The 22839-nt window shown below is 39.0% G+C and overlaps 1 protein-coding gene across 1 annotated transcript in view; it reads right to left on the bottom strand.

Annotated features, from left to right (window-relative positions):
• Positions 1–22839, bottom strand: part of PIGL (phosphatidylinositol glycan anchor biosynthesis class L) — a gene marked incomplete at its 5' end in the record, with an annotated part of 62616 nt that overhangs the window by 39139 nt on the left and 638 nt on the right. Inside the window, one exon of the mRNA XM_082493188.1 lies at positions 18593–18692. Coding sequence (XP_082349314.1) covers positions 18593–18692 — 100 coding nt within the window. The remainder of the gene's footprint in view (positions 1–18592; positions 18693–22839) is intronic.

The raw sequence follows: 22839 nt of genomic DNA, 5'->3' as shown, positions 1-22839 counted from the left end.
AAAGTTTATAAATAAGGTATTATTAAAGGAGTTTCTATTGAGCTGTTAGAAAGTACCTTGACCCTGGTGCTGTTTTGCAAGTCTAAGTATTTTTAAGTATTTTATTTCTCTTGTCACCTGTTGCTAGCAGAAGTATATCTAAATTAACATCTTCTGAGCCTGTCTTGCTTTAGACCCACAAGACCACACAGAATATGTAAAAAGCTTGCAAAGAAGGGAGGTGCAGAGATCTGCACGCTAATGGCATAATTGGCTCTTGCAAGAAAAGCAGTCTTGCTGCGTCAGCACAGCGCGGCTCTCGCCCTCATCCATCCAGCTGAGAGGCAGGGCTAATTCACCCGGGCACAGGGCTGGGCGAATGCAGCAATACTGCTCTGGGCATGAATTATCGCTGCATGGAAATATCCCGGCACAGCAATGCACATACCCCTCCTTCTCATCTCAGGGAGGACAATCCTTTCAGAATTTCTCGCTGTCTCTGCTGAATAAGAGATGGATAGAGAATGCTTTAATAAAAATGTACTGCTCCATCAAATCTTTCATTGAAAGCTCTCCAAGTCTTCTCTGAACATGTGACCCAGCAGCTTCGTCCTCCTTTTGAGGTATAACAGACATTATGTACATAGTTGTATGGGGATAATGTTACATGGACAGGACAGAAAATCCTGGCATCTCTGCAGTCAATGGCAAAAATTCTGTTTCTTACTGGAGCTCTGCTTCGGGACTTGCCTCTCCTGACATACTCTGCAGCAGAAGCAAACTGGAGCAATCCTGTCTCCCAGTCTGTGTAACCACAACAAGACTGTCTCGTGAATTTAAATCCTGAGGGTTAAACATTCCCAAATAAATTACTGTTAATGCAGATCACTTTAAGGCCAAACTAGCCTGGGCTGCATTGTTTAAACATTAAGTTCTGCAGGTTTACTCCTCTAATCTTTCTTTTTTCTTTTTAATTAATTTTCTGGTCATCTGTGGCTTAGAAAATGATTGATTCAGTAGATATCTACTTGCACATCTGGGCTTTTTTTGAGCAAAGTCACAAAAATGATTAATCTTCTCCTACATAATACTTTATTGCTTCATATGTTCATGCTTTTGGTGTTTTAATCATAACTAGAGGCTCACATACTCATATCTCAGCATGTACAGTACACTGGGTAAGCCAAAAAAACATTTTAAGTTGAAGGCTTGCCCAGACATCTAATATCTTATCACAAAAATCTTAATATTTCTTTTGCTCTGAGTCAGGGATAAAACATTTACTTCATGGAACACTTGAGAAAAAAAAAAAAAAAACAAACCAAGAAAAACAGCCATGTAAATCAGGATCTTTAAAAGCGTTTGCAGGGAGCATTTCAGTTCCTATGCCTTGTCTCTCTCAATTAGGCTGTTCAAATCGCCAGTGATTGTCTCTGACATTACAACAGTGACTGCCTCACAGGCAAACTCAAACAAGGACGTGGTAAGTGCCAACGCAGCCATGATCCCTGGTGATAATGTGCTACTTTTCACTTATAAGAAAATTCACAAATGCTGGGATCAATCCAGCAGTACATGAACAGCAAAATTCCTACCTCTCTCTGCCTGCAGTGCAGGACAGGTTGATTTCAACCCACCCATTTTAAATAAGTTATTCAGTTATTTCTGAAACAACTCTATAGCTAAGCATAGAATTTAATTTTTACAGTTTATTGTATTAACAAGCATGCGGTGATGTATTTTTCCCCACTAAATTAATTTTTATTCATGGTTTGTGGAATTTTGAGTTGAGATGGAAGCTGGAGCTCAAAGTCATTAGAATAGTATTTCGTAATTGTTTTCTAACAACTGGGTAAATTATATTAGAATTTCTAGTAATATATGGAAAAGCTTACCAAAACACAGTATTTAAAAATGAACAGATTCAGTAAACAAAGACAGCATTAACTGTAGTTAAGGAGATAAAGCAGTTGTTTTTGGATCACACATGCTCTTCAGGCATCTAAAAACAGACTTTCACATCTATTTTTATTCACAGACCACAAGATGAAAAAAAGCTTTCCTCCTTCAGTTTTGAATAAGCTTATCAACTCTGAATTACCTAGTTTCTGAGGCAGGTAAGATGAGACAACTAAAATGAAGTCGTTCAGTCTAAAAAAGCCTAGTGCTTAGTCAGAAATCTCCATGAATTCAATGGTTTTACTTTCTCTTAAACATTGGCAGGAAAAGTCATACTGCCTGCCTCTTTAATTTCATGTAAGTTATTTTATTAGACTACTCAAAGCTTAGTTCTTAGTGCAGATGGTCATAAATGCACATGAAATCACAATGTTTTATTTTAAACCATTTAATTTAACATAATAAAATATTAATAATTGCAATACATTTTTATCCATCCTGCTCCAGTGGCTTTTGGTTTAACAGTGGAAAATCAGGCTTGCCAGCTAATTAATTCTTGTGATTGACTGTAGTTATTATCATTGTCTTAGATTTTTAAAGCCAGCAGGGACCACTGCGGTCATTATTCTCAGATGACATGCTACGTAACATCTCATCAGCCCTCATCCAACAAATCTCTTCCCTGTGTTGATCCTCCTGTGTCACTATCAAGTCATCTCATGGATAAAGCAAATAGCTCAAGCATCTTAAATATCCATTACTAGGCCTGTTTTCCACATCTTTCATCATTCGGGTGACTGTTTCCCAAGTATTTTCAAAATTTCAACATCCTTTTGGAAATGTAGGCTTTATACCAAGATACTGAACTAGAACAAGAGACTCTCAAACAATACACGAAGAGGCAATAACATCTCCGTACTCTTATCTGTTATTCCCGTGCTCAAGTAGTTCCATTTACTTTCTGTGTGACCGCTATGGCACTGGGAGCTGATGGTTAACTGGCTATCTGCAATTACTCCCTTAGAGCTTCTTAGTGTCACTTCATACATCTGGGATACTTCAATGACTAATTTTTAGCAAAGAATGAATGACTTTGTATTTGACTATAAATAGTTATATACATCGTCAATATAGCCACTTTTCCTTAATAGTTTTTTGCTATTTGTAATTCACTAGGTTGCTAATAGGTTCCCACTTTAAAAAACTGGGAAATACATATGCACAGGTGAGGAGACATTTTCAAGCGACACAGTGCAGTATTCATTGAGCTAGGCTTGGCTTAAAACAAAGGAGTCTTGGCTCTCGTTTCCATGTTCAGGTTACTGAATACACTGCCTCAAGCAAATGAGTGTATAATCATCACTTCAACCCCTTCATCTGCTTAAGTGCAGATGAAGAAGAGGAAACGGCCCAAAGATGCAGCATCAGCAAATTGGATTGGTACCTACTGCAGCCATGATGTTCATTTTACTGGTACAATAAAGACCTGATACCCTTGCATATGCCCTCAGGTTCTGCTGAGAGGGCAAAAAGAGCCATTGGTCATTACCTTTCCACTACTGAACTGAAGCATGTGAACTCACTCATATGGATTCAGTATTTGCCCTTGAACTGGTGTGGGCTGCCTTTGGCACTCTGCTTTTAGATCAATATATAACCCAGGCGTAATCTTATCTGGCAGGAACAGGGATATTGGGGGGAGGGGGAGGAACACAGCCTCTAGAGGTGAGGAGAGCAGCTCTTCTAAATGTTAATGAGTTAAGAATAGAAAGGTCAAATGCCTGCCTTATCTGAAGGCCCCATGTGTAAACAGGCACCAAGCTGCAGCCATCAGAGCACAAGCTGGGTATAAGTGTCAGGTATTAGCTGCTGTGGTTGTAAACACCAAATGCAGAATGGTGGAACTGGGAAGCCTCCTAGGACACTTCTGGTTAATACAGGTCACTGGGAAAGTCCAACCACCAAGACCAGCTGGAGATTACTCGAGCATTACAGCTGCTGTGGAGCCAGAGATCACTTGTGAGCTGTGTGAAAGGCCCCAACAAGGGTATTGAGGAAGGATACTGTGAGTGTCAGAATAAACTGCTGTAGGAGTGGGTATTGAACGCACTGTATATCAAACGTCCTGTCCTGGCAGAGCACTGCTCCAGATTGCTCTTGCAAGAGCATATCCTTCTCCTGGAATAAGGATATATGAGGAAAGAGACAAAAAGTCCTTCCTTACCTCCCTGTAGATACAGAGGGCACTAAACATAGCAGAAGCTGTACAAGGACTATGTGCAGAGGGTCTTCAACTCTGCTCTACAGTACCTCTTTTAGCATAATGAATGAATAAAGGATTGGGATGGAATAAGAGATAAGGCAGCACAGGAAAATATATATCTCCCTTTTAATACTAATATATTTTTAGCCCTGTTCCAATTAATCTTATTGGCATCCAAGGAAAGATGCCAAAAGTTGTATCACATTGGACAGTAATCTTCTTGCAGATACAAACAATCAATCTGAAGTAACAACAAAGTATACCAACATGCACTGGTATGCAGAGTTACTCTGTTGTGAGTAATGTTCCATGGGACCTATGCCTACCATTTACCAGTCCTTTCAGTCTGGCACATGTGCCTGCAATAGGTTGTCAATAAAATTGATCAACCAACTGATTCCCATTCTCAGAAAAGATTGGCAGTGAGCAGCCATGTTTGAGAATATTGCTGTTCCCTCTCTCCTGGTACAGGAGATTGCCCCGGGAGATGGCTACCTGAGTTTGGAAAACAGATACAGGACAGCTACTTGGCATGGTTCCCTCCTTACTGCAGAACAAAGAGCATCATTCTTGTCAGCCTGTTCCCAGCTGTAAACAACTATCAAAGGATAGGGTTAATTACCAGCTAAAACACGAAGAAGGAATAATAATGACAAATAAAGCAAGACTAAATATATTTTATCCCACAAAAGGGATAAACAAGGTTTGTGCTCAAAACTCAGAGATCATATTCTAACCATTAAATAGCTACTTTAATTGGTAAAGATAGGGTTACATTTTAAAACAAAAAAGAAATGCACTCATATGAAGCCATTGCTCTCTGAAAGACAATTTTAGTTTAGTGTCTTCATGTTTATTCCACAAAGTGATTACTGTGCAGTTAACTGGACTAGCCTCTAACCCCAGCCCTAGGGGAGAACATCACAACCTACTTAAATTTGCGGGCTGCATCCTTTATGCAGCAGAGCTCCCAAATGGGCGCAAATGGCTTATTTCATACACCAGCACTACTCGGCATCTGTTTATCCCGCAGTCTTCTGCAAGCATCTGTTCATTCGCTGACACCCATGCACTGCTCTTCTGCATTACCAATCTCATTTTCAGTCTAGAAACTCTTGATATCATTCATTTGAAAGAGCACAAATATACAGCAGCAGACGTTTTTCATACACATGGCATTACTGAGTGCTAGTAACAGTTGCTGTTTCAACCCAGAAGCTACTGTATTTTCAGTGACAGCTCTGATATGCTAATGATTTGTGATGTTTTCTGGCCTCTTTTGGGGAAGAAAAAGCTGTTATAAAAATATAACATTTTACCCCTTTTATTCAATTTAGGGAGTAAGGAATACAACCCAAGTCTTCCAGCAACATAGTGACATTTTCTGAGTCGCTATGAATTTCAATGAAATAATTTGTCATTGCTGAATGAGCTATGGAGATTCTCCTACAACGCCTTCTGTTTTTTTTTATGTAGAAGGCAATTTTCAAAATGCTGCCTCAGCTCAGATGTTTGTTGTGTGTACGTGTCTGCCTGCTACAAGTCCTCTCTATGCCTCTCAGTCTGACACACGCTGTCATTTTCTTGGCTCTCAGTCACAGATACCAACAGTGTAAGAGCACAGGGGTATTACAGAAATACCAACTTTCTTCATCCCTGTTTAACATGTTCATATTTCAAAAGATGAGCACATTTACTGCAGCTGAGACTGTTTAAAGATTCAAAGGCATTGGACAACTACAATGTACAGTCTAACACAACATTAAAAGCAAATTTAGGAGAGACCATATGTAATTTTCTGACCTGTATTATTTCTATGCTGTCATCATTTTGAGGCATTTGATATGCTGCTCTTTGGTTTAAACCCTAGAATGGCATTTGAATTTTTACCATAATAAACTTTCTCAACAGACTTTGTGTTTTCATTATTCTGTCCATGTAAGCCACAAAGATATTTTTCCTCCCTAAATGTCCAATCTGCAGGGAATGGTTGTGAAACTCCATTATTTCCAGGAATTGCTGGCAACCTACTGCTGTCTGTTCTTCTCAATATTGCCTGTATTTTCCTTGTTCAGCTTTAAAAGCCAAACTTGCTTTGCAAAAATGTCTGGGTGTTTTGATGCCAGAACTGAATAAAGACTAGAACAGTACAGAATTAGATGGTTCTATTATGCTGAAAAGCCATTAACTCACATTAAAGTCTGTAAACAACAAGAGCATAAAATGGGAAATAGATGCTTAGCCTTAAATCCTATCACTCAGAAATTTTCCTAGATGTTACCAATAGTCTTTCTAAGGTCCATCACCCTTACCTGATCCCTACGATCAAAACAAAGTAGATTTTTTTTTTTTTTAAGTTATAAGTACTTGGATTTTCGTTATTCAGTAAAGTGAAAATAATCTGTAAAGAAAGGCAGCCTGAATTCTCCAACATGCATGACGTCTGCCACAATTTGGTCTTCAATAGGCAGAGGTAAAGAACATGGACATCTATTCTCAGTTGCCTGTGAAAAGAATTTACTCCAGGGTATATGGTCAAGAAAGCTGGAAGATGTGAAAAAGATTCTGAATTACTCAAAACTTTTATCAGTCATGATGGTCCAAAAGTTATAATGGAAAACTCCCCATCTAAAGGTTATCTGCAGGAGCCACACTGTGATCTCAGCCACACATGGCAGTAGCTTCAGAGAAAGCAAGGTAATTACTCCAAATTTACTTTGGCAGCACCAAGATCAGAATTTGACCACATCCAAACAAAAACCAAACAATGCTACAGGCTATAAGAACAATCATCAGTAGATGGGGTGTAACAACTACGAAGACCTCTGTGATTCTGATGCAATTCAGTGACTGAAAAGATTCCAGCCCTATTGTTCCTTCTCTCCAAAATATCTTGGACTTCATTCTGTGTTCCTGAGGCACTCCTGACAGACAGCTCTAAAAACATACCTAACACGCTCACAACTGCCTGAGCTTCTTCAGCTAAATATGCTCTTGCATTCAATTTGGGAAAGCCATAATATATGGAGCGATGTCTAAGGCCTGCTTTCTGGGAAGAGGAAATCGACCATACACAATGTCAACCAAGTTCATTCCTAAATGCAAACCACATTGGGCTGTCGAGCACAATAATAAAAACCTGCTGACCTAGTTTCCTGCAGAACAAAATCCTCTGTCTTCCCTCCTCCTGTGCCAAACCTAAATCAGATCTCCTTCTCTGGAGAAAGAAATTAACCCTTTGACTAGCAAGGAAAACTCTAATAATGATGCTTAACACACATACAACAGTTCACACCATGAGAATAGTATGTAAACAGTAATTCATTCATCCCCACAGCTCTGCAAAAAGGCAGGATTATTAGAGGATGAAAGTAAAACACAGAGAAGGTCAGAGACCTTAGCAGAGTTCAGCAGAGAACAAAAAAATTCTCTTCCTTCAAAATTATTTTGAAGTATGAAGCTCCATGCTTGGTAATTCTTCTACATTTGCTCTATTCAAATATAAAACCTTCATTCATCATGTGGCAAAAAAAAAAATAAATAACAGCACAGCTCAGCTTTTTGAAAAACTGCAATCAAACTGCTCAAGAAAGGACTATTGTTCTTCCCCAATTTTGCAATGTCAACTTGGAAGTCCATTTCTGGTAGATGAGAGCTGATTTTATTTGCTCCAAGTGTTTGGCGAAAGCATTCACTTTTAATGGCTTCACTTCCTCAGTGATGCAATGTTTCATTTGAAGGGATGCCTGGGGGAACTTCAGAATGGACACAGAATGCAAAAATAACAGGGCATGTCACAACAAACTCATCCAGGAAAATACAAATGGGAATTCTCTTCCTGTAGGATGCTTCAAAAGGCACCCCTGGATCATGTTGCTGCAGAGCAGCATCCCACTGCAGTCAGCCAGAGCCTCAGATTCTAGACTGCTGAGAACACCTTTGCTGGTTCACACTGATACTGTCAACCGGAGGAGCTTTTGATCATCTGTCAAATAGAGTTTTAATAATGGAAAGAGTGGAGATAACAAATTCTGTGCCTATATAGTTTTACAAGCAGTCTTTTACAAAGAGATGGCCAAAGTGCAACCTGCAAGTGAAACTGCTCTGTTTTGCAGCCAGAGCTTTCACCACTGTTATAAGAAAGAAGATCCTGCAGTAAATACAGTTTCATCATGCATTTCTCCTTTTTGAACTGATAGCTTTGTCTACACCTAGACAGTACCCCAGGACCTGAAACCTCTCTATCACCACACGCTCCATTAGCATCTGTCTCACAAGGTGCAGCACCCAAGTTCCTGACAAGCTACCAAACAGAAACTTCTGTACAGCAAAGTTTGAGAGCCTCTGCTACACAAAGCAGCCTAGTTTATTAACACATAATTGGAGAAAAGACTGAAACAGGAAAGTGAAAACTAATGGGCATGCTAGCAGTACCAATTTACCTGTGAAGAAGTTACCGTCTCTGTCAGTTTGTCAATCCGCAGGGAAGCTGTTAAGAGAGTACGGGCCTACAGAGCAAAGACAGCACTTAACATAGTGTACCCTTCAGGGAATTTGAACGTAAAGAACAAAGAACCTGGACTAGATAGCACTGCACAGTTTGTCACAACTACGTCTATTCTCTGGATGCTGCATCTTCACAGGTAAACTCCGTAAAAGCTTCTACTCCAGCTTTGAAACAAGGAAGACAAAAGTCTGAGTTCTCACAGACTTATTACTAACATTGGTCAGGGTTAGAAATGTGATGATGGAAAAAGAGCATCTTATTCATCATATCGGGTCCCTGAGGGGTTATGAGTTGTATATGCTTATTTTATTGACACAAACAAGTTTTAACTTCTATTGTCTTACAGAGGAAGAACAGGCTGAATTCAATTCTGGCTCACACATCATCTGCAATTCTAGCCAAATCCCAGCCACACAACTTTTATTACTGGGAGGATGTCAGAGGCAGAAGACACAGCTGGATATTCAGATCCCAGACTCAGTTTTGCTGTGCTGGCAGTTACACAAACCAGCTTTTGATTTGTATGTAAACAGAGCCAATCTGAACTGGAAGGTCATTAAGAGAAAACACATTTTACACAACATCCATTGCATAGTTGCTTTTCTAACTTTCCCCATACTAACATGTTTTTAAACAAGACTTTGTCTTCTTGTGTTGACTGTTTCAATGACAATTTCTGGTGCCACTGAAGTCAATGGCCAACCCCCACTGATTCTGATGGGACCAGAAGGTGGCTATGCAGAAAGAAAGACATCCAAGATTCTACAGCTCCAGTTCTACCACCTATGTGGAAGAATTGGGTTGATGTAGACCAAAAACATGTTGTATAAAACCACAGAATTTGTAGGTCTACATCCTCCCAAAAATTCTACTGAGTCTTACAGTGTCTGCAGTCCAAACATTGCTATCCCTATGAAAAATAAGAGATTTCAATCAACATGAAAGTAACTAAGCTCCTTTTATTACTCAGGAGTGATGTCCACAAAGCATTTTTTTTTTCTAACCTGACACTGTCTTGTTCTATAAAAGAGCCAGAAAGGTCCCCACTGAATGCCTTGCAATTATTTTTAGGAGGAGGCAAAATTCTCAGCAGCCTCCTTCACCCCATAGTCCTGCCCCAAAGGCCCCAAGGACACCCTGCTTCTGTAGCTCATCAACTCAACCCTTTGAGTCTGCCATAGAAGGGGATGCTTCCCACCGATCCCTCAGGCACTGTATGCATTGCTTCCTACGTTCTCTGACTAGCTGGCAGCATAGGAGATGCCTTCTGACTTCAAAGGGAATTTTGAAAACAAACTCAAGAAATGAGGACTATATTGCCAGCACTCAGCAAGACAGCATATCATGGCATTTAAAGTGGTCCAACAGCCTTTGACACTATGCCTTGTAACTGGAAACATTCTGTCCTTAATGAGCCTAATAAAGACCTTACTCCCAAGGCTCAGATATTGATTATTCCATAAACTTTCTAGTGACTGTCTGAACCAGCAAAGTTAGATGAAGGGAACAGGAATAAACCAACAACTGGTGCTAATGTCATAAGGCCCCTGAACACGCTGAAACTTCTTGTCTCACAGAGACTGAGGCAACTTGGGGGAAGTTACTGCAATTACCTCCAACTAAAGTGTGAGTACAGACACAAACCACCTGTGGGAGGTACCTAGTACACCTAGGATCCTGACCTTTAGGAAAAATGTGAATTGATGTACCTGCCCTTCTCTAGACTGAATCCCAAAGGGGAGTTTGACCAAGAGAGGCTGCAAATCCCCTTCCTCTGTCTTCCAGCACAGTAATTACCTGACAGGCAGAAAATACAAGTCCATTGCAGATGCAACTGCATGATGTTTCCACCCCATGTCATAGCCTCAGATCTCACAGCTTTATAATAACTGAGGTGCTCAACATTTTGTACTGTAGCGACAATTAAAATAAGATTATGAGAACACACAAAGAAACCACACAGTTCTTGTGAACAAGGTGTTAACGCCCAATCTGTTATTGTGAGAAGGCTTTTAAGAATGTTCCCAGTAGAAATAGGAATATATTTTCCCTGAGTAAGCTGGGAAGAATGTAGAGATTCAAAAGCTTAAGCTGAATCCTTGCTAGATTTTTTTCTGTTCCTCCTCTTTGATTAACTTACTGTGACCGTTTGATATAACTTACTCTTTAAGGAAAAGAGTTGATTATTTGCTCTCATAAAAGACTTCAGTCTGCTTATAATTAATAGCAAGGCGTTTGCAGCTGCAGGTTAAAACGAGTGACTAACAGAGATGTTGCTGGGCTGTCAAAGCGGGGAACCTTCTGGGGGCAAAGGGGAAACGCTTGTCATTCTCCATTAGTTCCTCATGGTGTCTGTTGGCAAAATACACTGTATTGTTCCACTGTGTAACTGGCAAAATAAATAGGTTGTTATAGTTTGTTGTGTTTAAAAGGGGGCTCTGGGGTATAACCGTTGAAAATAGCTTTAATCTAATGACCATATCTTTCTATAGCTTACTAGCATCATGAAGAAAGTCCACTCAAAATATTTTAATACAAAACCTTGAATTTTATACTGGCAACCAGCAAACACAAAGACATTTCCTTCTGCATGGACACAAGTTGTCTAGTTACAGAATTGCTCCAGTCAGCCCGTTTGTGTTACCAGGAGACGGCAAAGCTGGGACATGAACCATCTGCAAATTCAGAATGGGTCATTGACGCTTTCTTTGCTCCAAAGAAGATGCCTGTCTTAAACATATGTGAGGGACTTAAAAGCCATTAATGAAGGAATAGTAAAAGGCATTTCCGAAGGTATGAACTAAGAAAAAATAAAAAAATATGACTTCTAGTGGATTTCCCTGTCTTCAGCCCTAGCCAGTTTTCCCAGAATCCTGAAACACGGCTGTTATGCACAGCCTTATTTCTTTTCTTACTATCAGCTTACCAGTGCTGATGTTTCTGAAGTTGAATCAAACTTGCATCAGCTCGGGGGGATGGCTGGGATCCCTATTCTCATATTTCATGTTTTGAGATTGGTATTTCTTAGGTTTTATTCTGTTAAAATAATTTTGAGCATTAAAAGCATAAATCTCAATGCTTAGTATTTTAATTTGATTTCCATAAAGACATTTTGTCCTTCAGCAGTACTCCTTCACTTCGCCCTGCATTTATTCAGAGCCCTTGGTTTTCTGGCCAGGCTCTTGCTCTTAATCAAACCCTGCTGTGACTTCACTGACGTGATTTGACAGGTCTCTGTTGACATCTGAAGGAGAATCCTTGAATGTTTTGAAAAGGACCATTGCTCATTGCTCTACAGAGGTAATCTGGGGGACATGGCCCTTTAGCACTGAAAGGATCATTTTCCCTTTCACCACCAACCCTTCCCCCTTTTTGTACAGCAAGGAAGTTAATTATGCTAGAAAGTTGAGAAAGGACCTGGTTCACAGAAGCCCCAGGGAAAAAAAAAAAGGCAGATTTCCTTATTGAGGAAAATATATAACTTAGGACAAAATAGCTAAACCTAACTTACTACAATACTTTGTTTCAGAAAGCAGCTTTCCTGGAGGGCAGAGAGACATCTCAATCCCCAGAAGAATTTCCTCTTAAATTATTGCATAGAGCAACACTTATAAAAGCACAAGCCAGAAGGCAGACTTTGATATAGTAATTTTTATAAAGTGTTCTGATGTCCTAAAATATCAGCTGCCATGTGGTAAGCATTTTGGAAAAATTAGCATACAATCATACAATGTTTAGAGTCAGAAGGGACCTTAAAGATCATCTAGTTCCAACCCCCCTGCTCTGGGCAGGAACACCTACTGCTAGACCAGGTTGCTCAAAGCCCCATCAGCCTGGCTTTGAATCTGTTTATTTATCTGTTTGTTTAGAAATGTAAATAAAAATAGGTGGCCAAATATTCTATTGCCTTCTCAGAAAGAAAACAATTTAAATCTCAAGAATGATACTAAACAGAAGTGAAACTTGGCTACAGTGATTACATAAACATGACTGACAAAGGCTTCATGCGTTCTTGTAATGGTAAAGCGTGTTAGTATACAGGATGATTATGTCTGACTGATTCAAAAGTTATAGGTTGATTTCCTTGTAATACACACTGAATGTATGACCAATTTACATCTAAGATTTTCCGGTCCCACAGATGCCATTCTTAATTAAAGAAAATTCTGCAAAAAAATAAAGACCTTTACAGTGTTGCTGGGATAACTAAGATGAAGAGAATCCCATCACTCACTACTGAAATATGAAGCTCTTCTAGAATGGTGCAGCAATTTTAACCAGCACATAGATCGGGTCTTTAGAATTAGCACTAAAACAAAATGTCAAACTATAATATCACAAGGAACAGCAGAATTAAAACTATTAAATACTGATCCCATAATATGAAATATGAGAACAGGGAAAGAAGAAAACATTGAGCAATAATATCACATTTCTGATCAGAAACACATAAGTAAGATAAATACGCTTCAAAAAATCCCATTCAGCAAGATGACAAGGATCTGCAAATAAGTGAGTCAGAACCTGGCATGAAATCTCCAATAGCTTTGCCACCAGACTTGACTGAGGCCAGGATTTTATCTCTGCACTTCTCCCAGTGCCCTCAGTTTTCAGGCAAGCTTTCTTAATTGCAGTAAACATTCTTACTATATAGCTTGCATCTTGAGCTTTTGTGCACTCAGCACCATGTATTCAAGTCAATACAGCCATCAACGAACAACCTAAGTACAGTAAAACCAAACTGTATCAATGGGATATACTTCTTAACTGTCTGTATGCATGTTTCTAAATTCTAATAAAAAGGTTCAAATTTCCAGTTACATATTTTATTCTCTGAAGGGTCTGAGTGATTTTATATCTTTCTGATCACAGACACACACACACTATTTATTTAAGGATATATTTTTTCCCATGACCTTACAGACTCACTTCCTGGACAGGGGGAGCTCATGGAAGGAAGTTCATTAGAAGTTAAACACGAGGAAGTGCAATAAAGCCTATTTACCTTGTAGGGGGAAAAACCAAGCCCAACAGCAAAGAATTATTATATGAAAAAAAGAAAAAGAAAAAAATAATTTGAGCCTCTCTGCAGCCTCATAAAAAACTTGCAGATAGTTTGTGATTCTGCATGGGCAGAGGTCCTCTCTCCTGTGCATTGTCTAATCAGAGCCCTTCTGAACTTAAATGAAATAATAATAATAAAAAAACAAATGGAGTGCTATTTCCATGGAAACTTGGAAACAGATGTAACATTATTTGAGTAAGCCTTTGTACTGTGAATGGAAAATTTTCTAGTTTACACAAAATTGCAGCTCTTATTTTCTTTGCAGTGCAAACTTAGGCCAAATATTTTCTGTCATATGAAAGATGTACATAGTCAGTTTTACTTTCTGTCCTGTACAACCATGCACAAAAGCTTCAGAAGCTGCATTAATGCCTGATATTTATCTTTCCATGAACCCAAAACAGATATAGAAAAAAAGAATAATTTGGGCTTCCTTTTTGCTTGTTCTCTTGAGAAAGTGAAAACAGCTTAGAAAACATATCCTGTTTACGTGTCATGTTACAGATTAGTAGACAGCAGAGCATTGGCAGATGTGCCTAATGTTAATGGGAACTTGACTAACTCTTAATATTCGATCAATTAGATACTAACTCCTGGTTTTCCATATACCATGAGAGAGAGCTTTCTAGCTCAGGAGCATGTATTCACAGATTAATTACTTATAGATGTTTTCTCAGCTATAAGTAAATTCCCAACAAAGTACATTTACATCTCCAAAACCATGGCAATGGCTTGTGACCTGATAACTGTTTTTGGAGACTAGAGCACCTTCAGCTCACTCTGTTCTCAACACCAGAGAGAGCAACAACAAAGAAAACATGTAGCACTGCCATATCAAAGAACAGCACCCAAAGCAGCTCTTACGTGAACATTTTTTCTCTTCACATTGTTATTGAAGCATTCTTTTCTGCATATCCTAAAGAAAAGGGAAGAAAAAGCATCTCCATGTTTTATGATAATACAGGACTCACTTTTTACTTCTTTACAAGCTCTCCTCTTGCTAAGCTGAACCTTGTCTTTGCCACACAGCTCAAGCACAAATCAGTTATTCAGACTTGTTCTTCTCAAGATGGAGGGAGTTCTGCCCTGCTCATCAAGTACTCACGTCCTTTACGTGGATCATTTGCCCATACATTTCCACAGCAACTTCTACTTTAAGCTAAATCTAGCAGCAAAGTCTAACACATACCTAAAAAAAAATAGAACCTTTGGTGAAAATGGATGCCCCTTTTTGTTTGCAGTGCAGCCAAATGCTTTATAAATTGGACCCTTCTGCCACCACAGAAATGTCCAGCATCTGATTTATCTACTATTTTAGACATACCATTGCAGCAGATTTTTCTGTTGAGTTATTCTGTGTTTGCATTAGAGATGTCTATACCATTCATATTTTAGCTATGCTCATTTTACCTTCACTGCAGATCTGTAGAACTATACCAGTCTTTGTGAAAATTAAGCTGGTATCGTGGCACAGAATGATAAAACAAATGATCTCTTATTTTTACAGCTACAAGAAAGTCCATTGTTGCAGCACATAAGATGATAAAAATGTACCAAAAGCACAGAGTTTACATTACCATGTATATAATTGATGAAGTGACTTTTATCTTACATGAGTTTCAGACCTCACTCTCTTGCTACTCCTCACTCACCCAGCAGCAGGAATAATTGTGACAGTACAGAAATTAACTTTGAATGATACAAGTTCTAGTTCTGAGCTGGGCTGTTCCAAGTATTAAGCCTAGTGTGGGAATAGGAAGAAAAGTGGACTGTAAAACTTTTCTCCCTTAAAAGCAGCTGTTCAGTTGGTGCAGTGTTGGAGCTATGATAATTACATGCTAGCTTAGAGGACATCTCTGCAAATCTGGTGCCTGACCTGTACTATTCACAAGTAGGAAGAGTCCAGTGCTCTAATCTAAAATAGTCTGGAACAGGCTGTCTGCATGCCCATCTGCTCACCTACAGTAACTGGGTGCTGCATGGTAATGCATGACCTTTCCCACTCCTGCCCTCTACAGCAGAGAACTCTTCTGCAGGAAATTCATATGGACCTCAAATCTCTAGGGCTGAAATGTGGGTACAGTTTGGGACCATATTTGTGCAGAAGATTTGAGTTGTCTTTAACTGAGGTGACAAACACAGTGACAACATCAAACACCTGCTGAAGAATCAGTGCAAAGCAGTTGTCTAATAGAGACTGAACTAGTCCTGCCCTAAGAATCCTGGCTATACTTGAGAGAGTCACTGTTTAAGGCAAATGACTCCCTAATAAAGATTTGGTCTTTAACACAGATTTCATCATAAGGTGACTGACTGAAGCTTTCTCTTTACCAGTTCACATGCAATTCAAAATGTCATGTTGATTTTGTACCGGCCTGGCCAAGTGAGATTAGACAGCAAGTCAATCACCTTGCTTTTCAGATGTATTTCCCCTTTTACATCTTGAAAATTCTACTCACTCACTTGTAGATCATGCAAAGAAAGAGGAAGCAGCATGACTCAGCTCCACACTACAATGGCTGGAGCAGATCCAGACCTAGCAATCCTTTGGGCTTTCCTTACCAAAATACAAATCTGCAGCTCGGATAAAGTAAAGCATCCAGTGTTTGTATAAGAAATGTTAGATGGGCAGCATGCCAGCAGCAGTCCTTAAGCAATGTGCTAGTTCTTTACATTGATGGAAAATTATTTTCTGAAGAGTTACGAAGGGAACAAAAAAAGCCAAAGGGCTTTGATCTTAAACAGTGCCTACAAAAGACAAAATGCTAGAGGAACAGCCTCCTGAACTGTATTCCGTAGACATGAATTTACATGGAAATCTAGTGGTAGATAATGTATTAATTTAGCAAGTTTCATATCATGCCATGCTGGTGAATATTTTTTTTTATAATCTGTAAATTACAGAAGTCATAACAGAGGCATAAGAAAGCTACTGACCTTAAGGACCCCAGGAAGCTTGAGTAAGTTTCAAGAGCCTCGAGTCCCAGTGCTTTGTCTAAACCACTGGAAAACAGTACTCTAAAGATTAGTTACCCTAAAAATTCAGTGTCATCTAGAAATTATACCTGATCCTCTACAATATTGCTAACACCTGATCCATAGATGTTTTTCATAAAGAGCATCGGCATGGTGAGTTATTGCAGAATAAATAACACACTGTAAACACACTTAACTTCACTGTGTTAACAAGCTCTGAGCAAAATTCAGCAAGGACTACAATTCAGTTCACTCCCTGAATGCACAACAAAGGTGACGGTTATCTCATAGCAATCTAACCTCAGAGATAAAGACCTGAAATCTAAACCTGTTTCTTAGAACAATATTGTACATTCTAGTCCATGCCCAGAAGTTCTGGGTGATGGGATGGATCTGTCTTTTCAGGCACTGCATTCACTGGGGGGAATTGTGTATCAGTCATTACTTACATAAATATGTGTAATACTAGTAATGAAAGTAATAGAGAGGCATGATCCAAGCTATTTCTCCGAAATGGCCCTCACCTTCCTACAGAGCAAACCAAAATATTACTTGCAAAAAGCCATCCTCTGAACTGTGTATGCTGGGGGGATGACTGAGCAGTATTGGGAAACCTGCATCACATACTAACAAACCTCCCATTGCGTTAGGATGAAAGGCCAGTAGGCTTCTGGGCTCTGTGTTAATTTCAAAAGATGGGTCATTGAACAGACTTTATGCTTAGTAAAGCTTAGCAGCTTTTTTCCTTATCCCTCCCCAAAAATGTTTTGGGCATTGTCATATGATTGTACTATAAAACTTGAAGTTATCCAAAACCAGTTCATGAGATGTGAACGGAAACATGTCTTTTCATTCCAAAGGAAAAACAACTCCTTTGCTGTTTTCTTAAGTGAGCTGAAAACTTGGAAAGAAACCTAAAGCTAAAAAAAGCAAAGAACTCAAGAAGATTTGTATTATGGACTGTGGTTTCTGTTGCCTTAGCTCAAGGGAAAATATGTTCATGGGAAAAGGGCCTGCCTGGAGCCAGATTTTTTTCAACTCTGACTTTTCTAGTTGGCATGGCTTTAAATCAGTATGTTGCTATTAAAGTTATTTTTTCATAAACAAAAATACTCTTTATGGATTGTATCATAGTTATTTACAATTGAAACAACCACTTGTACTGTGTTTCCTAGCAATTAGTACCTAGTTCAGCTCCTATCAACCCTAGATAGAGAGTGATCGGGCAATTTGAGAGGCCTTTACAATGTTAGTTCTGAGTTTCACTGATTCAAATTGTTAAATCACCATCCCAGAAGAGAGTTCCTGAATAAATCCCAAAACAAAGAAGTGTCAGCTTTATCTCCTATGTTTTTATCTACACACAACTAAAGAAAACAACATCACACCTCTGAGAAACAGAAATCTTGCACGGCTTAATTTGAAAGAATCTTACTGTCATGTTGTTAGAGACTTTCTTTAACACTGCAATTCACTTTTGCCTTTAGTCAGAACTAAACAAGATTATATAAATATAATAGAATTCCACACTAACCCTGTAAAGACTAGCCTACAGACAAACCTGCCCAGGCAATTCAGGGAATTTGTAACTGTCTGTTTAACAAGTGTAACAAAATGTAATCATGTTGCCCAAACACACTGTGCTAGACCCCAACAAGTATTATTATTATTCTAAATGCTGTAACAACAGAGTTTAACCTAGGGATTGTGAGCCCCATTATACACTTGAATTGTCTTCTGCATTAATTAGGTTTATGTTAAGAGTTAACAAAAACATCTAATATGGTCTTTTGTTGAGATTGCTCAAGACTTTTTAGAATGATACAGTAAGCTTTCACTGAACAGAGAACTTCATCTATTTAAAAACTGGAATGAAAGTATGCTATAAATGAAAACCAGTTACCTGTGATCTATGACTGTTACATCGGATGCAGGAATCCCCAGAAGAAAACAACTCTGTTCCAGTTCTTTCTTACGAATCTCTCCTTGATTGTAATAATTTCCTGAAAATAGCAAAGACCACACCACCATCTCAGCTTAGGTGAGCTTGGAATGAAATCCTCTTTTCTTTCTCAAAGCATTAAGTGTGACCATCACACATTAAACAAAAGGGCATAATTTGAGGAACAGATACATTGCAGGAGACAAACTCCATAGTTTTTACCTGAGCAACAACCCGGATTAGCTCAGGGTAAAATGCTGAGGCAAAGTTCTGCCCACCTTGACTACATTCCTCACATCTATGCACTGTGTGTGGCTGGCAGCTGTTCATGAGCTTATTTGGCAAGGACATCAGAAATTGCCATGTCTAATCAGACCAGTGGTCCAAACAGCCCAGTATCCTAAGAATAGATAAAGTTAAATGCTTCTGCCAAAACCAAAGGAGATCTTCCAAACAACAATTCTGGAATCAACTGCTTCCAACCACCTGTTTAATGTCTTATTCCTTAAAACATCACAATTTCTAGCTCTTCTGAGTTTTTTGTTTGGGCTTTTTGTTTTATTTCAGTATGTGTCTAATCCACTTCTGAACATTGTTCAATTTTTAGCAAGATTTAATATCTCTTTTGGTGAATTCCATAGGCTGACCAGGCTTTGTGGGGAAAAAAATTCTTCTAATATGCATATACATGAACTAACTGCTCACATGTTATCTGAATGGAAGTCACCAATATACTACAAAATAATCGAGCAAGATTTTTTCATAAACACAGGAGAAACTGCCTTCGCAGTGAGTGACTAAAAGTTGTTATCATTGGCATGTTTCCAAGTTGTCTGTGTAAAAGAGGTTGGTGGGATCTTAGTCCACTTTTGCAAAAACAAGTATTCACAACAAATCAGTAACAATTAATCTCCTTAGGAAGGGCCAACGATCACTCCTCCTTCACATTAAGACATGCTGCAGTGAACTCCCTCCTGTACTCTTAACTGCATAGGCCCAGAGAGCCAAGCTGAACAGCAAGTCCAAAGTACTTGGAACAGCATTGTTGAGATAACATTTGGAAAGCCTGTCCCATGGGGTATTCCTTACGCGATTAAAGTTTATACTATGTTCTGAGCCAATTCTAATGAGCAGTAGTTGTCATATAACACCAGGACACTGCAACAGAATACAGTGACCGAACTAAAAGGATTTGAAAAAATGAGGAATTCCATCATAGCAATCTGTTTTAAGAGAAATATTTTTCAGAACTCTGCATCATTCCCAGGAAATTCAGGCAGAAACTAATATGGCAAGATTGCAAAGAACTTATAGAACCAAAAGAAAACAGGAAACCTAATTTAGATAAAGGTATTTAGGAAAAGTTATAATAGACTGAGACTTACAACTAGCAGGAAAATAGGATTCATTATCTTAAAACACTGCCTCCTTCTTAACTGAATTATTTTCTTCTCATCTTGCCCTGACATTCCCTTATTTTCTCTTGGCATCAACCATGCAAAGTCCATGCCAGAGCTGTGATTGCCCCTTCCATAATGTTGCTCTGTGCAGGGCAGTACTTGCAACCCAATTTTAACTTTGAAGCAATAACATTAAAAAAATACAGCTGAGTATTTATGTATGATTCAAGTCTGTAGTCAGCTGTCTTGAATTACACTAGAATTTTTTATTGTTGTGGGTGTGAGTCATCTAAATCTAGCATTTCTCTCAAGCAGTGTTGCAATCTGAGCCATCACTAGCAAGCTTTGTAAAATTTTCAAAGAGGGAAAGAGTAACTAGAAAAAAACCCAACTCTTCTTGCAGACTGTGAGTGAATGGTTTTAGGAGACTATGACAATAATTATCTGTGGGTTTGCAGAGGAACATGTCAGCTTGGTAGTCTGCAGCTTAGATTGCAAGTTTCAGCTTCAGCAAAATTAAAGTGTGCACCTTCACTAGATGGATCACTTGAGTCCAGTGGGACTTATTTTAGACTGATTTTTTGCATGGCCATTAGTGACACTAGTATTTTAAGATAACATAATTTTTGCTGCAATGCAATGTAATAGCTGACTGCAAGTGATATTTTATCTAAATAGTACCACTGTTCTCAAAATACCTAACTTCTACTGAACTCAAAGGAACAGATCCATGTTCCACAGCTTGAGAAACGTGTCAGGACATCAGGAACATAAAAATGCTAACAAGAAAAAACGGGCAGCTATTGAGAGCAAAACCAGCTGAATAGCTGATGCTGCTGGACCTCATGAGCACTCACAACAGAGTCAGCTACTCCAGAGAGCAAAGCACGTTTATACTGAGTTATTATTTCAATAGAAGATTATTCAGTGTGTAAAAAGCTGATTTTTTTCACAGTGCTGTAATTCTAATTAATTTCTAAGTCATTTTGATTGACATCTGAAAACTGCAAGTGCAACAGTTTCTAAGTATTTTGTCTCAGTATTACAATTTGCAGAGTCTTTGATCAACTCACTTGTCATCATCAATCAAACAATGAGAAGATGAACCACCTGAATCACCCAAAAGACTAATAAGAGACACAGAAAAATCTAATTAGCTCAATGAATGTACTCTCCTATAAGGGCTGCTAGTTCCGTTACAAAGACATGTAAGAAGGCAGCGTCAAACACACTGAACGTTTCACATCACTGAACCAGGAGTAAAGAAAAAAGAAAATTTAACAAAATAAACAGAAACACAACACTTCTTTGGAATGTTCTCTAATAGCAGGAGTGTATTAGTCCCCAAAACTGAAACGGCAGAGTTGCACTTCAGTAATCTCTCCATAGCTGTGAAAAAGCCAAATGGGATCCACAGACCTTTGTCCCTCAGCAAAGACAACTGAAAGCGCTGCACTAAATCTTGAATGGGAGGTATAGAGTGATCAGTAAAGCCATCACACCACTGGGCTTCAACAAAAGCTTAATCCCTGTCTTCTCACCTAGATGGCCTGTTATGACAGAAAGCTTTGAAAACAAAGAACAGAAAAGTTGGCAGTGAACTAGCTGGAGCTTTCAAAAATAGAGGGCCGTTTTCACAAATGTAAGTAGCTGTCAGTGTAAGATATAAATATTTGTACCTCAAGATACTCCTCTCAACATAAAAACAAAAAAATCTTTAGTTTTCACTGCAGACTTGTGGGTTCTGGCATAGCAGTATGGAATCTGGAAGATCAATTAAATGAAGTTGTTTCTTATGCAGAAAACCCTGAACACTGTAATAACTGAGTAGGTATCAGTTCTGCAGAAAAAAAGAAATAAATCTGGAGCTTTAGTAGATCACGAGAAGAACACGAGAAGACCATCATGTGCTGTGAAAAAACCTTGTCCTGGGAAAGTGGAGCTTGTGAGAATCTTTCCACCCCAGAAAGGCCTCAGCAAGAGTACTGCTTCCAGTTTTTGATCCCTGACCTTCAAAAAAGACGTGAACCAACTGGAAGAGTCCAAGGGAGAGCGATGAGAATGATCAGAGGATTAGAAAACATGATCTGTGAGAAAAGATTGCAAGAAATGGGGTTGTTTAGTCTGGAGAAGATAAGACAGAGGAGGCAGATAACAGTCTTAAAATATGTAAGAGGCTGCTACAAAGGGATACTCCGATTTCCATGTTCATGGTAGACAGCAAAAATAAACTTAAATTACACCAATAATTTAGGAAAAAGTGATTTGAAGAAAAGCTAATGCAGCACTGACACAGACTGCACAGGCTGAGGAACCTCCCTGGAGGTTCTGAAGAACAAACTTAAGACATTTGTCTGCAGCAAATGAAGACACATCGATGCTGCCTTTCAGTCGACTGATGGACAACATGACCTCAGGTTCCCTTCAGGCCTATTTTTCCATGATTGGATTGTTATGCAACTGTTATTTTTAGATGTGTTAGAGTGAATGTATCATTATGACACCAAAACTGGATCATCCAAGCAAGTCCTCTACGAGATGACAGAATTACAAGGCTGAAAGACTGTGCTAAACAGCACCTTTTTACAACTTATGGACACTTCTGCACAATTTGACAGTACCTCAGCGCTGCAACAGGAGACTGGATTGTCAAACCCCTGTGCAAGGCTCAGGTATAGAGGGAGATTTTGCTGCTGGTCACAGCTGCGGAAACTCTGTGAAAAGTAACATTCTGACCAAAGCCGTGCATGTATGGCAGCTCTCTGTGGTGCGTGGACTGTTATGGCAGCACGCCACGACCCAACGCCA

Source organism: Vanellus vanellus, assembly GCF_965231255.1.
Source record: "Vanellus vanellus genome assembly, chromosome: 19".
Taxonomy (NCBI): domain Eukaryota; kingdom Metazoa; phylum Chordata; class Aves; order Charadriiformes; family Charadriidae; genus Vanellus; species Vanellus vanellus.
The sequence above is the reverse complement of the archived record's forward strand: the minus strand, read 5'-3'. Positions and strand labels throughout refer to the sequence as shown.